Source organism: Botrytis porri, assembly GCF_014898465.1.
Source record: "Botrytis porri strain MUCL 3234 chromosome Unknown BPOR_002, whole genome shotgun sequence".
Taxonomy (NCBI): domain Eukaryota; kingdom Fungi; phylum Ascomycota; class Leotiomycetes; order Helotiales; family Sclerotiniaceae; genus Botrytis; species Botrytis porri.
In genome coordinates this window covers 2,506,160-2,520,745 of record NW_024066076.1, presented here as the reverse complement: position 1 = coordinate 2,520,745, position 14,586 = coordinate 2,506,160, and the positions used below count along the sequence as shown (strand labels likewise).

Below are 14,586 nucleotides of genomic sequence, written 5' to 3'. Positions count from 1 at the left end.
TTTCTTTTTTCGCACGCGGTTTACAAGTCAATTACAAGACGTGGCGGTAGTATAGACTGTCGAGCCGTGTCGTTGTCGATAATACCCACCTTTTTGCACGGAAAACACCAATTATCGTTGATTGCTCAAGAAATGTTGACATAAATATGTCACCCCCACTTTTCACATAAAATTAAGGGTATATCTGGAAGGGGGTTAGTGTGGCTTAAAGCGGTTAGTAGTCTACGAGAAAATCCCTGCCCCTTATCTTCCCTTCTTCTGGCTACTCGCTCGTCTACTCGTTCAGAACTGGTATGGAACTTGTGTTAAGAATCAACACTCGGTCCGAGTTTCACGTTATGTGAATCTTTATTGCATACACCGTTGATATTTCCAAATGCTTGATGTGAAATTTGAAAGATGGGTTGCCCCAATCAGGTCAGCTGAGATCCCCAAATCATTCTCAGTATGAGAACTACCATCGGACTGGCTCAGTTGTCCGCAACTAGGTCTTCATTAAGAGGATTGAAGTGAATCAGTTTTGGTATCTTGAGAGATGCTGAAAGATTGGTCTGTTGCATATTGGTGTATAATTCTGTTTATCGTATTTCTGTTGCTTTCCCATCTCATCTTCTAGGAACTGCTCATTTCCTCTCTCATGAACTTTCTCGACATTCCTACGTGTATGTGTACTTTGACTACAAGATCATTGACTGGAGCCTGTCTTAATGCTTTAATTAGCACTCATCTCGTCTGTTCAAGCTTCTATCCCAAGGTCCTTGAGAGCCCCATTGCATTAAAGGCAAACGCGAGTCACTGAGCCTGTGACTTATGACGAGGTTAGGGCTTTGATATTCTAGTTTTGTTTTCTCCCGCTTTATAATTAATGTTTTCCAAGGATTCTGGTTTGCAACCTTAACGGCCGGAGCCTCAACAGTCAGTTAAAGTTCTAATTGACACTGGTTTCGCCGAGTTAGTTCTCAATCCAGGGTTGTACAACACTGGTTCAATATCTTTACGCTGATAGAAGTCGTTCGATGTAATCTATAGAACTGCCACTAGTGATCAATCATCTGTAAGTTCAAGTGAAACTGAATTTTATCTCAATGATCCATTTAATACTAGTCATTATAGATTTCTCAACTCTTCCAGATAATCGGCACTCTTTATAACGATACAATCCTCCTTCGATGTCTCACTTTTCCCAATCAACCCATCTACCTCTAATACCATTTCCACTTCTATCTACTCGCACAATGGCATCGTCGAACTTAGGAACTCCTCGCTTAGTGGTAGCAATTGCACAACTTACTTCTACATTGAAGTCTCGTCCCGAAGTGTCGCTTTAGATTCGTTCTCTCCACAGCTAGTATTTGTTGTCTGACTCTCGGCGTCATCGATGACGATTTGGTTGACGAAAATTACTTGGAAAAAGTTCTGGTTATTCAGGACTGGGCTACTTTTGGTGATGTCACCAACAATAGTACTCTCGCCAGCTTGTAGGATTCAATTTTGGAATTTGACTGTGGGAGTACTGGAATTTTTAAATCCATATCTGCTGTAAATACCTCTTTAATCTTACCAACATCCAATCTGTACTTGTTTTTTTCCGCAGCGGGTGATACGTTGATAGGCTATTACCGTTGTTCGTCTTTCCACACTATCTGGATAAGTCTTCCATCGGAGTTGAAATTCACATCCTCTGCGGCCTCGAACAAATCCACTATTTTTGATATCGAAAGCTCAGCACTTTTTATTAGCTAGGAGGAAAATAGTTGCACATCTGCCGTCTCGAATTTTGATTGTGAGGCTCAATCTCTTCTGTGGGTGAATGGACAAGCTTTTTTTCAGTGAAATTATTCAGATCATGATTTGAATAATGGAGATATAGGTTTCGCGGTGTCGGACGGAGAAATAGATAGTGGGAGTCTCTCCGCTGTGAGAGGACTGTTCATGATTGATCTTTGACATCATCACAGGCGTTCAGAATCGATCACTTCAATAGGCCAATGTCTTCCATCTTGATATGTACGTCGCAAAGTCGACAGATCTATTTTTATTCCCATAAGATTGCATGAACAAGTTGATATGTTTGCATTACATGCAGTAAGTTTTCATTACTGATTTTTTCAAGATGGTAGCTGATGACGTACCACGTAGCGAGTTCGTACTGAATTGGTTTTCAACATAGAAGCAAGAGCCTCTGGGAATGCCAGTAAATCTTTAGGTCCAACAGGAAAGAGTCGATATTTGACTGTCTTGGATAACGCCAGTATACCGAATCCGAAAAATCACTACCGCGCCTTCAGAAGGTGCACTAATTGTTCTTGCGAGTACTAAATCTCTGAACTCAAAATTCATGTTCGATTATACAAATGCCCAAGGAGGTTTCGAAGAAGCTGTTGCGAGATCTCCGAGGTCTTCATGTAGACAACTTAGTGCAAAGGAAGATTGATGATAATCGTGATAGAAACAACAGTGAATGAGCAGATGACGAGCAAGAACAGAGCGACAGCAACATCTAAATTCCGCCTCCATTTATTTTCTTGCTATCACCATCATCGTCTAAACTCCATATCTACAAATCTATTATCACAAATCTACGTAACCATGACTCTAGCTACGTATGATGCTTGCTTCCGAGCACATGGCATACTTTCTGGCCGCACGAGTATTCCTTTACAATGTAAGATAGGAATATCGTGAGATTTCTTTATAACCCATCATCAATACTTGTTTCCACATCCGCTAACTATACCTTGTGTAGCCTAGCCCGTTCCGTCTTCGAACTTCGTTCCAGATCGTATCAGCCTTTATTCTGTCAATCAGGGCTCTTCTCCTTTAGTATCAAGGACTTCTCAACTTGGAATATATAAATATGCTCTTCCACATTGCCTTTGCCTATCAAAGAATCCAATTCGTCCAAACCATACGTCAGGAGTTGTTCAAACAATAGAGAAACGACCCGCCATATTCCCCACACTGAATTGATATACCTAGCTTGGTATATTAGAATTCGTAAAGTCAAATATCTTGTTAGCATTTGAGAGATAGATGAAGGGAAGCAATGATAATAACTTCAAGAACAGCAACAATGTTGAGGGGAAAAGCCAACGATACATTACCTTATCTTTCCATTTGACATTTCTTCTTTTGCTACAATACTAACGTACTACTACTAGCCAATTATCAAAATCATATCTAAAAAGCTATTTTTATTACTTTTATTATATATAAAATCAATAACTTCAACTAAATATTTTATTTGAATTTTAGTATATAACGTAACTTGACTAGAAGTGGGTTATGTCATGATATGGGTCACAAAAATCATATTTTCCTATTTGACCTTGTCCTACATGCTACAGGGTGATCTACAATTATCATTAATCCAACTGAACTATCACTATCCTCTTCCTTTTCCATCTCCCCTTCTACCTAATCAATTTGACACTTGAATAATCTACCATATCGTCGTTTTGGTAAGAATGTCTATTCAACCTCTTCAATAATTTTCAATACTTTTTCAATACTAAATACAAATTCACCTTTTAATTTTATTCTCTTTTCATTTTTTCATTTCTTTTGTATTTCAAGTAACTCTTTATATTCTTGAAGTTTCTTTCAAAGAATAGCATTTTCAGTATTTAAGCTTTCAATCTGATAAATTATTCGCTTTGTATATCTCTATACTGAAGAAGTAGGCAGATTATTAGCGGATAAAGCTGAATTGAATACCTTATTTGCTTATCGCAGCTTAATATCATTCGGGGGAGAGCTATTAAGCAAAGAGAGATCTAGATCTTCTGGGTTTGCTAGTGTAAGTCAACTACCCCACTTTCCGACCACCCCCTCTTTTCGACCACCTCAAAAACCACACCGCTTTGAGTAATTATAAAATTTATACTTTGAATAACTCAACAATGCTTTAATCAATTAATTTGAAATTTTGATATTATTATAATTGTGATATGAAGAATAGATATACCGAAGAAGATATCGCAGAGGCTCTTAGAGCGATTACAAATGGAGCAAGCATACGAAGAGCTAGCTTGGATTATGGTGTTCCACGTACCACACTTCACGATCGAATATATGGTGGAGTTTCGCATCAAAAAGGCGCCCAAATACTTCAAAAGTTATCTCCAATTCAGGAGAATCGACTAGCAGAATGGATATTAGTACAGGAAGCTCTTGGTACTAGCCCTACACATCGTCAAATCAGAGAGATGGCAGAGCACCTCCTTATTGTACGAGGGGAGGATCCCTCACTTGGAAAGAAATGGATACATAGCTTTTTTCGAAGGCATCCTAATATTGGAACTAAGAAGCAACATCAAATCGATTCTGCACGAGTTTCAGGTGCTACATCTGATATTATTAAGAAGTGGTTCCGGAACCTCGCAATCCCTGAAATCAAGGCTATTAAGCCGGCCAACAGATGGAATATGGATGAAGCAGGTATAATGGAGGGTCAGGGTCTTAATGGACTAGTAGTAGGAAGCACTGATCGAAGATTTATTCAAAAAAAGCAACCTGGATCTCGAATTTGGACCTCTTTTATAGAATGCATTTCAGCCAATGGAAAAAGCATTACTCCCCTTGTAATATATAAGGGAAAATCAGTTCAGCAACAATGGTTTCCAACAGATTTGACTCTATTCAAGGGTTGGAACTTTACCGCTACAGAAAATGGATGGACTACAGATGCTACAGCTTTAGAATGGCTGAAAAAGATCTATATCCCTCAAACTACCCCTATTCAGCCGGAAAATTCAAGACTCCTCATTTTGGACGGACACGGAAGCCATGAAACTACAGCATTTATGTTAGAATGCTTTAATAACAACATATATCTCTTATTTCTCCCACCACATACGTCACACGTACTACAACCACTCGATTTATCTGTGTTCTCACCCCTAAAAAGTGCATATCGAATCGAACTTAATAAATTAAGTCTATTATCCGATTCCTCACCAATTGGAAAGCGCAATTTCCTTTCTTGCTATCAGAAGGCTAGAATAGAAGGTTTAACTATTCAAAATATCAAGTCTGGGTGGCAAGCTAGTGGTCTTTGGCCCAAAAATATGGCTAAACCTCTTATGAGTCGACTTTTGCTTGAAAATAGCAATAGAGAGGTTTTATCACTTAATCCTGAATCTGATGATGATCCTATTCTTCAATGGAATATATATTCATCGTTTATTCAATGGAAAACCCCTCAAAAAAGGAGCCGATATCAGAAAATATAGAGATATAATGATTCAAGAGAAGGAGATCGATTTGCCAACACGAAGATTACTATTTCGCAAGATTATAAAAGGATTCGATGCTAAGTATTATGAACTCTTAGAGGCAGAGAATAAGATTAGAAAGCTAGAATATCAATTAGATGAAGCATTACCTAGAAAAAGGCGAAAGGTTGTGGTATCTCCAAATTCGAAGTTCGCAGGGATTAGAGCTATAAGGCGTACACAAATTGAAGCTGGAGATCGTGAAGATGAGGTAGATGATAGCTCTAGTGCTATAGAAAGTGATTCTACAGGCGATTTCATTGAAGTTCAATAGTTATTGAGTTATTAAAGTTTTAAGTGTAGATAATATGAATTTTTTAGGTGGTCGGAAACAGGGGGTGGTCGGAAAGTGGGGTAGTTGACTTATTTGAAATGGAAGGTAATGATAAAAGCGGGGTTGGAAGATTATTTAGAACTTAACAAGGACTAAATGAATTCAAACCTGCTCCTTTCCATCCGCTTTTGATATTTTGATAAGTAAGACCTTTTTCTCTTATCTTTTGAAAAAGCTGTATTTAATCAGATCGTTGTATTCATTGTATTCCTGTTCGAGAGTATCGATCAACCTCTTGAGTATGATATCGCTTTATTGGTCTATACACTCCAATATTCAATGGCTGAAGTAGATGCGAGTAATGAGGTAATAGAATAAGAAAATCAATCTCCTTCTCAATATAAAAAGTAATCAAACTTTCTGTAATATAACTAAAATGACCATCCATAATCAATAATTGAAACTGATCTCCTAATATTTTTCGAGATTCTGACTCAAAAACCTTACATATTTATTCAAAGCCATAACTATTAGAAGTCCATTTACTATTGCTTGTTGAGAAATATCAATTTGGAGGAGTGTTAGTTGGAATCTATACAGTATTGGTATTCTGAGCCTTGAAAATGATTATAAAGGGTAAAGAGCCTTTATCTACATTCACACATTCCAATATAGTTATCCACTCTTACTTTCCTACTGTAACCTTCCAATTCGATTTGAGAATAGAATCTACGATTATACATATTGATTCTATTTCTTCAATTATATATCCTATTTCATCCATATTATATATATTCTTGAGTTTATAATATCGTTCTTCGATTTGTACTTGAAATGTTGAAAACCATATTGAAATTATTTCAAATGTGGCTTCTTTATACCTTACAGATTCCAATTTACAAGAATAAGTTTCTTTAAGTTTGAAATATCGATTTAAAAACCTATAGATTTATTATTGACCTATATGATTTAATTGAAAGAATGGAGGGGTAGATAATGACACGAAAATGACACATTGATTTAGAATTTCTTAAACCATTTCTTTCAACAACCCAAGAATTGTAAAGTATCCAATAGCTGTTAATTATAAGATTCATCATATTAGAATCTTCTTTTTCACATTAAAAAGTTTTTAAAAGGATTCGTGAAATTGAGAGCATAATTGTCATCCAGCCATTCGATTTATCAAAATTGACTTCGAAATCTTAAAATAAATAGCAACACTTCGAATTGAAATAAATTGTTTATTTTTTAGACTTTCTATAGCCTTTTGAATATTATCTTCCAATTCACTACGATTTAATGACTTTCAATCCATTATATATTGAATAAATACGTAAAATAAAGAAATAAGAAGGTTATTTTAACCTATATCATAACATGACCCACTTCTAGTCAAGTTACGTTATATTATTTCGATATTAATATTTAATAGAATCATATTTTTAATACTTTTTGAATTCTTTTAAATCGTTAATTATATTGTTTAAAAATATGTTTGTGACTTTCATCTTATGATTTTCGCTTTTTTTATTAGTAAATTTCAATATTTTAAAGAATTTTTTTCTATTAATTTAATTTTTTTATTCCTCAATATAGAAAATTATTAAAAATAAATTTCATAATTTTTAATAAATTTCATTTAATTTTTAATCTAATTATACAATTATTTATACAAATGGCTAGTAGTAGTATACAATGACTGTAATTCGAATACTAAAGGCTCCTCGAATGCAGCTTCATATTTGCACATGACCAAAGAAGAAATCACCACTCATTCAACCATGGGTCTTCAATTTCCACCTGAGGTTTTGTCATTGATAGCAAAGCATAAAAGAGACGTAGAACTTAAATAACCCATTCATTTGCCCCATTGGTTCAGAGGGAATGCTAATAGTTTAGCAAGCACATTCAAATTCACTTGAACTTTATCAAAACAGCACGCACTAATCCCCAACATCATTCTCCACTTCAACTCCGATATACATTCATCGCTTCTCATATACCGTACCGTTTTTTCTTGGGCGGTAGAGCTGTGGAGATATAAACAACAAATACTCCCTTTTGTTTTCATTAAAGACATCCACTCGAGAATTGCAGGCTGCTTGAGGCCGGACTTCGATCTCAAGACAGATGCAGGGCAAACCTGATTATCCGACAGGGCTCAAGGGCGTGGAAGGAAGAATTTGTGTCAGAAGATATAGGAAAAGGACTGGGGAAAATTAAGGAAGAAGTGGACGGAGCGGATAATGCTGACAATGATAGAGGTGGTGATAAAAATATCATCGGCAATGAAAGGAAAGTAAACGACAATAACACTTCCCTTCAACCTCTTTTGCTCACTCACCTCGCCTCACCATCCAAACACCGCGATCCCCAACAACCATGAGTAGGAATTTAACTCTCCAGCTCGCATAACCCACCATTTAACTACCTCCGCTGCATCACCATAGCACTCTTAACGAGATACACAAGAATAATGTAGAATAAAAGCACAATCATGCCCTATCATCTCATTCTTCTCTCCGCCCCTTCTCAAAATCCGCACTTAAATATTCACATCAACCTTCTTCAAACAACAATCAGACATCCACACTCCCCAGTCTACAAGAAACCTCTGAATCTCGCATCATATCACTAACTTACCTTGCATGATTTACTCCTATTCCCTCACCATCCCCTCTTTTCCCCTCACTCACTCACTCAAACACCTACTCAACAACCCTGTACATGTGTATAAATAACTTCTCTCCCTAACATCCAATTTCCCCAAACAAAAAACAATCAAGAGACATCTATTGAGCAAAGGGATTCCGCCCGGTGTGTTCCCAATCAAACAGGCAAAACACTGTATTCTGATTCCAAGAGACTTGCTTCCAAACCTAATATATTCCTTTGCTAGTTTTGGCAGCGGAGATAATCGACAGCGATGATAACAATGACAGAATTAGCGAATTGATAATCGGAATAATCTAATGAAAGGTATTTACTCACCGCAATATATGCAGCAGTGAGTGCATTTCATCGACAACACTCATCAACAAAATCTCTATTGCCAATATCAAAACCAACAAATCTGCATCCTTCCAACCTCAACCCTAACTAACACACCCTCATATAATTACAGCTCCCACTATCCACTATCCACTTCCCTTGGTCTCATCTAAAGTTTTCCAGTTTAGTACCTGCCCCAGTCTTCCCACTCGGAAACTCTATCTCTCTGCACCTCCTCTCGCCTCGCTCTCTCGTCACTCTCTCGCCACCCTTCTCGCCACCTCACATCTAAGACCCATTCATACTTCACCTACCAACCCTAACTTTCACCTCCTGACTTCCTTCCTCTTCACCCCATAAGTATCTAAACAGTGTTCGGCATTTGCAAGAAATGGCGCTACACTACCTACCTTCCCTACCCTGCAACACACTGCTCTGCAATACAACGCACTATACCCATCCATCCATGCCCCCCTCTCCCAGCACAAACCTAAACCCAAAAACTACAAAAGCCCACAAGGAGATCCGGAGATCCGGAGTCCAACACATCCATCCAGAATAAGGAATCACTTTTTCCCATCCTTTATCCTCTATCCTCTATCCTCTATCCTCTATCCTCTATCCTCTATCCTCTATCCTCTATCCTCTACTCTCTTCTATTCCCCTCTATCCCCCTCTATCTCCTTTCCATCCCTCTCCGCAACCCCCAAATGAGAAACTAAATCAGAACTACCCCTATAAGTACGTAGATAGATATCCAAGACCACAACACATATATGCCTCCCCCCCTTCCATTTCCCCCCTCCACTCCTGCATACCTTTCCAAAAAAAAAAAAAAAAAAAAATCGAAATCGAAATCGAAATATGAAATATGAAATAGCGTGTACAAATATGAGACCCCAAATCAGAAAACCAGGAATTAGATATCGATCATTGAGAAATCGATCATAAAAGCCCAAGATACCTATCTATCCACCTACCCACTCAAACCACAAGACCACCATCTCCAAGATCCACCACCACTACTTCTTCACTTCTTCACTTCTTCACTTCCCCAATTCCTCATTTTCAATCTCTCCTCTCACAATGAATACTCGGGCACAGTAGACAGACAAACAAAGTGAAAAGTAACATCTTACAAGTACACTACACGTGTATATTTCAATTTAAGAACTCACCTAAACACATCCCAATCACCCATATGTATACCAAAGACCAAAATCTGGGTAGGTGGAGGAATGTTTCATATTCTTCATCTATATGTATATTTACTCGTGTATATGTAGATGTATATATATAATCTCCCAATATCCTTTTCCATCTCTTAATTAAGAAATTGATTTCATCCTGAACGAAATATGTATATCCGTGAGAAATTCGTATTCGCTCATATTCATCTGAATCATACGCTTTATGACCAAACCGCTCAACTCGATATAACGAATCATTTCACTTCCTCCATTCCCAAGTCCCCCTTCCCTCCCTTTCCCAACCTAATGATCTTACGACTACACGATCATATCATATCCCAAATCCATCCATCTCCAATCATCTCGGGTCATGAAAGTTATTGTTTACAAAAGAAAAGGAAAGAGAAGAGGCTGAAACATAATGCACTCCCGCAAAACAAGTATCCACCATCCGAAACACCAACGCAGAAAAGACCCGACTTCAAACATATAATATCTCATGTAGAGAAAACGAGAGTACCCCTAAAAATATCCTAATAAATCCCCAGGACCGGTTTTGTTTTGTCTTTCCTTTTGTATTCGCATTTTCCAGTCCATTCATCCATTCATCTTTCCATCTCTTCTAGTAAAAAAATCGTACAACTCTCCCAACAGAAATCTCAAATAATAAGTAAAAAAATATTTTTGTACAAAGGAATCAAGAGATTCCTGATTCAACACTGGTAGAATCTTTCGTGTGCGTATACTCATAAAAAAAAAAGGAAAAGATTGAGAATCTAAAATCCATCAAGCATGCCATCTAATTCATCTAATTCGATGTTTTCCGGACTTCTCATATCCCAATCTAATGTTTCAATCTTCGCTGGCGCCCAATTCGCTTGAGAAGTTTCCACAGTTGAATCCCATGATTTTTTCGACGCAAAAACAGGTTTCATCGCGGGGCTATTCATAAAACCCGGCGTGTTTAACAACGATGCATTTAAACCACCTCGGCTTTCTCCAAAAAATGGGTCAGATTCCACAGATTTCATCGGGGTATCTGAAATATTTGAAGGCATGTCGTTCATATCAGATGGTTTCGCCAAAGATGATGATGGTGGTTCACCACTAAATCTTCGTTTTTGCATTCCACGAGCTGTTTGCGTGAATTCTTTCTCATCTTTCTCAAGACCAACCGATGCAGCACGATGATTCCTCACGGGACGTTCGAAACGACCAGCAAAGGAACCAGTTGGAGTTGGTGGTGTAATTGAATCATCATCATCGTATTCCTCGGAAGATAAATCGACTTCAGGTGAATCATCACGAGTTCGTTCTGGTTCATCGGTCGAATCTGCGCTTGAAATAGATGGGGTGATGATCGATCGTTGAGCTAATTGTGCTGGATTAGGAAATGGTTGATGCGCGTAAGTAGTCAAGTAAAAGTAAGTTCTTCTCGGATGTACAGTTTCTAACTCTTTTCCTACTGGACAAGGTGATGACGCAGTCCATGGTCGTTTTAGATAGTTGGATAGTCGAGAGGAAATGATTGCACACGGATTGGCAGATCTAAACTTTTTATTAGTTCACAGGTTCGAGAGATGACGGAATGAATCGGAATGATTGTGCACTTACTGTTCCACGATTTTAACGGTTGGAGACAAAATAGCTGCAAGTTCCTTAACTAAATGAGGTCTATTGCGAGTTTTTTGTAATTGAACAATGACTCCTTCAACAATTTCGTCCTTTACTTCCGTCAAGTCGATTTCTTCGACGTCTTCCTTCTCCTCGTCCCCTTGACCCGTGGATGTACTCTCTTTACCCTCCTCAACTTTAATTTCAACCACGTCTATTTTCTTCTCTTTCGCCTCATCTTTTGTTCCAACATTGTGGAATTCGAACGAGCTATCCTCGGCTGGTGGTGAGAGTGGCGGCGTATTCAGATCTTCTGGAATTGTATAATTCTTTCGTTTGGGTGGAGGCGATAATGAGAAAGAATTTCGACGTGACCGTTTCTTCGAAAGTTGCTGTTCCGATGTCGACGTCGCTATGGAAGGCGGTGAAAGTCGAGCGGCCGCTTTCTCAGCGTGAGTCTGTGGTAAATTTATACCGATCACTCCCCAATTCAATTGTTTTCCGCGAGTTTCATAGCCCATGATTAAGGATTTATAAAGTGAAGCAACTTTGGAATAGTGATTGTTACTGTTGTGCAAAGATAATTCCAGGTCAAGAAAGAGTACGACGATGAGAGAGAAATATGAGGAATTGCTGTTTGGGTGGTTCTTGAGTCGGTCGATACTCTATCTGGGAGGGAGTGGAACAGAGGAGGGTGGGAGGAACAAATTAGTTTTGCGACGCGGGAAATCTGACGAAGAAGGGGTCTAAGGTTTGTTGTTCCTGCAATATGATCTTCGTAACAACGGATTAATTGATTGTATCGTTTTTCATTGGGTACAAGGTCGTTCGGAATGCAGCAGATGGCGTGGATGTGTGAGTTTTACACCAAGGCAAGACTGGGGGATTCCAAGTTGGTATTAATTTTTTTGATTTTTGACTTTTTTAATCTTTTTTTCTTTCTTTTCTCCTCTCGTCCACTTTTTGGGAATTGAGGGCTGAATTGATTGGCTGTTGCGTGGGTGTAGGGAAACGGGTCTCTTGATGGCGGCAAGGGAGGCGGTTGGTATGGACCAGGGGTGATGAATCGTCTTATTATCGTACTCCCGTACACCAGAATACGTAGATATTCTGTAGGTTGGTAGGTTGGTAGGTAGGCAGGCAGGCTGAGGTAGCTCTAGGTAGATGGATGGGTAGATAAAATGTGAATAGATCTTCTCTAAGCATTCAATCTTATGATGAGAGCTGGCTGGTCAACTGTCAATATCCTGAGTATAGGTTCGATGATGGAAAGCAGTTCTCCATACAACTAGAACTTCAAATAGAACCACAAGAAATCGATTTGGTCTGTGTATCGTTACTTCAACAACGGGGGATTTCTAGTCCAAATTCAATAATGATATTCCCCTAATGGATAAATGGAAAAGTCCGAGTGTTGTTTCAAAATCGGAAGATTGTTGCTGCTAATAGTAATGGTGTTTATGATGAATAAGGGATGTATATAATGGATGTGTCAATGGATGTATCAATAGACGTACGAGTATCGGTGGATAAGTTGTTCTGAATCTGAGAATAGTTGGGAGATAAACTATGCATTCCCTACAACACATGAGAGACCGAAGTATTCTTCCCCCGACGCTTTCCCGATATCATCATTACTTAGCTATGATTTAGACAAGAGAATCTACTAACGTAGATCAAAAGTAGAAAGTTTAAAGATCATCATCTTCTTGTTTAATATAAAACTAGTTTGTAGTGTAGCATTCAATGAATCAAATTCCAAACGATCAACTATTTATCCCATCTAGGACATCCAGGGGGTCAGAGATAGAACAATCGATATCATATCTTCAAAATTCAAAGCTAATTCATTAGACAAGGAGTAAACACTTGCCCTTTTCTAATTCTATTTAGAATCTCATGCTTCGTAAATACCTGTCTATGTATTGGACTCTGGAGATTCCCCATGATTTAACTTCAGATCTAACTAACCCTACCAAAAGAATCATAACTAACAATCTTCTCAATAATGTCAAAACTCAATTACCTTATCCCTCACATCTCAAGCGTCAACATTTCGTACAAAATACGGAATCACCGGTAGAATGAGATGGTTGATGACTTCTTCATCTGTTGGGAAAACCTGGGATAGAAAGATATGCCGAAAAGTTCCATCATTCATCAAGGATGACGCTTTACTTGACGAATTTCGTACCGAGTTTTTTCAATGCAGGGTCTGGTGGAGTGAGTGGAATTCTCGAAATAACCTCAAGAAAGTGCGAAGGAGAACGTATCAGTGGTTGAAATTGTTGAGCCATATCCACATGAGTCGCGAATTCCATCCGACTCGATAGACTCCATAGACTCCATAGACTCATGTGTCGAGTCTGTCGAGTCTGTCGAGTCTTTATATTATTTATGGATACTTGGCTCGTGGCTAGGTGGTCAGTTTAGAACTTTAGATGATGTTGGAGGGGCTACAGAGGGGATTTTCCTTGAGCACGAAAAGAGGGTCTGAATAATTGCCCCGCAAGTTCAAACTTCAATGAGACTGGTCCTTTTGACTTTTGAGAGAGGTTGATCACTTTGGCTTCTTACCGAAACTAACTAAACCCAAAAACTAAAAAGACTAATGGTAAAGTCTTTTCTTCGTGATATGTAGAGGTTAGTGTTATGATTATCACCGGTATTACCAACAGAGATATCTGAGTACGAGGTACCTCCGTGCAGCATCAACAAACATTGAACCTTTCTTGTTTAGTTTGCACCAAGGGATAAGTAGGTGATTATGATGTAGGTAGCTCCTAAGCTATCTATCTATCCAAGTATCTAGACTCCTAGATACTGTTGACTTGACTTGAGTAAAGAACCAGTATGAACTGCGTCGAGAAAAGAGTTGCCATAAGCAACAGAGGGTTTCAATTAGACTATCTAAAATAGTACAAGACTTCCATCTAGATATCGATGCAGCCTACGGAGGATTCAAAACACGTCTGATCAAACCATCCAAAAATGATTACTTCACTCTGAGACTCACTTGAAAAGATTCGCACAAAGGTGCATGCTACCACATACCACAAACGATATTACCATAACGTCAAGCTCCATAACTGAAAGCTAGATCCATGTTTACGACAAGGTTTCTTTTTAAAGCCCGAAGCTACTCGATTATCATTCGTCAAGTTGTCGTCTCGTCGTCTCGTCAACCTTGAACTTCTCCAATTCTCAATCCACCATCTTCAAACAAACCAATGAACAT

The 14,586-nt window shown here is 38.4% G+C and overlaps 2 protein-coding genes across 2 annotated transcripts; one reads left to right on the top strand and one right to left on the bottom strand.

Annotated features, from left to right (window-relative positions):
- Nucleotides 1-3,950: 3,950 nt before the first annotated feature.
- On the top strand, nucleotides 3,951-5,550 carry EAF01_001752 (uncharacterized protein; the record flags this gene model as incomplete). Its single annotated transcript, XM_038910002.1, has 2 exons — nucleotides 3,951-5,182; nucleotides 5,235-5,550. The coding sequence occupies 2 exons, from the start codon at nucleotides 3,951-3,953 to the stop codon at nucleotides 5,548-5,550; spliced, it is 1,548 nt and encodes a 515-aa protein (XP_038774814.1).
- A 4,960-nt stretch (nucleotides 5,551-10,510) lies between these two features.
- Nucleotides 10,511-11,869, bottom strand: EAF01_001751 (uncharacterized protein; the record flags this gene model as incomplete). Its single annotated transcript, XM_038910001.1, has 2 exons — nucleotides 10,511-11,282; nucleotides 11,349-11,869. 2 exons carry the CDS (start codon nucleotides 11,867-11,869, stop codon nucleotides 10,511-10,513), a joined length of 1,293 nt encoding a protein of 430 aa, XP_038774813.1.
- Between the last annotated feature and the right edge of the window lie 2,717 nt (nucleotides 11,870-14,586).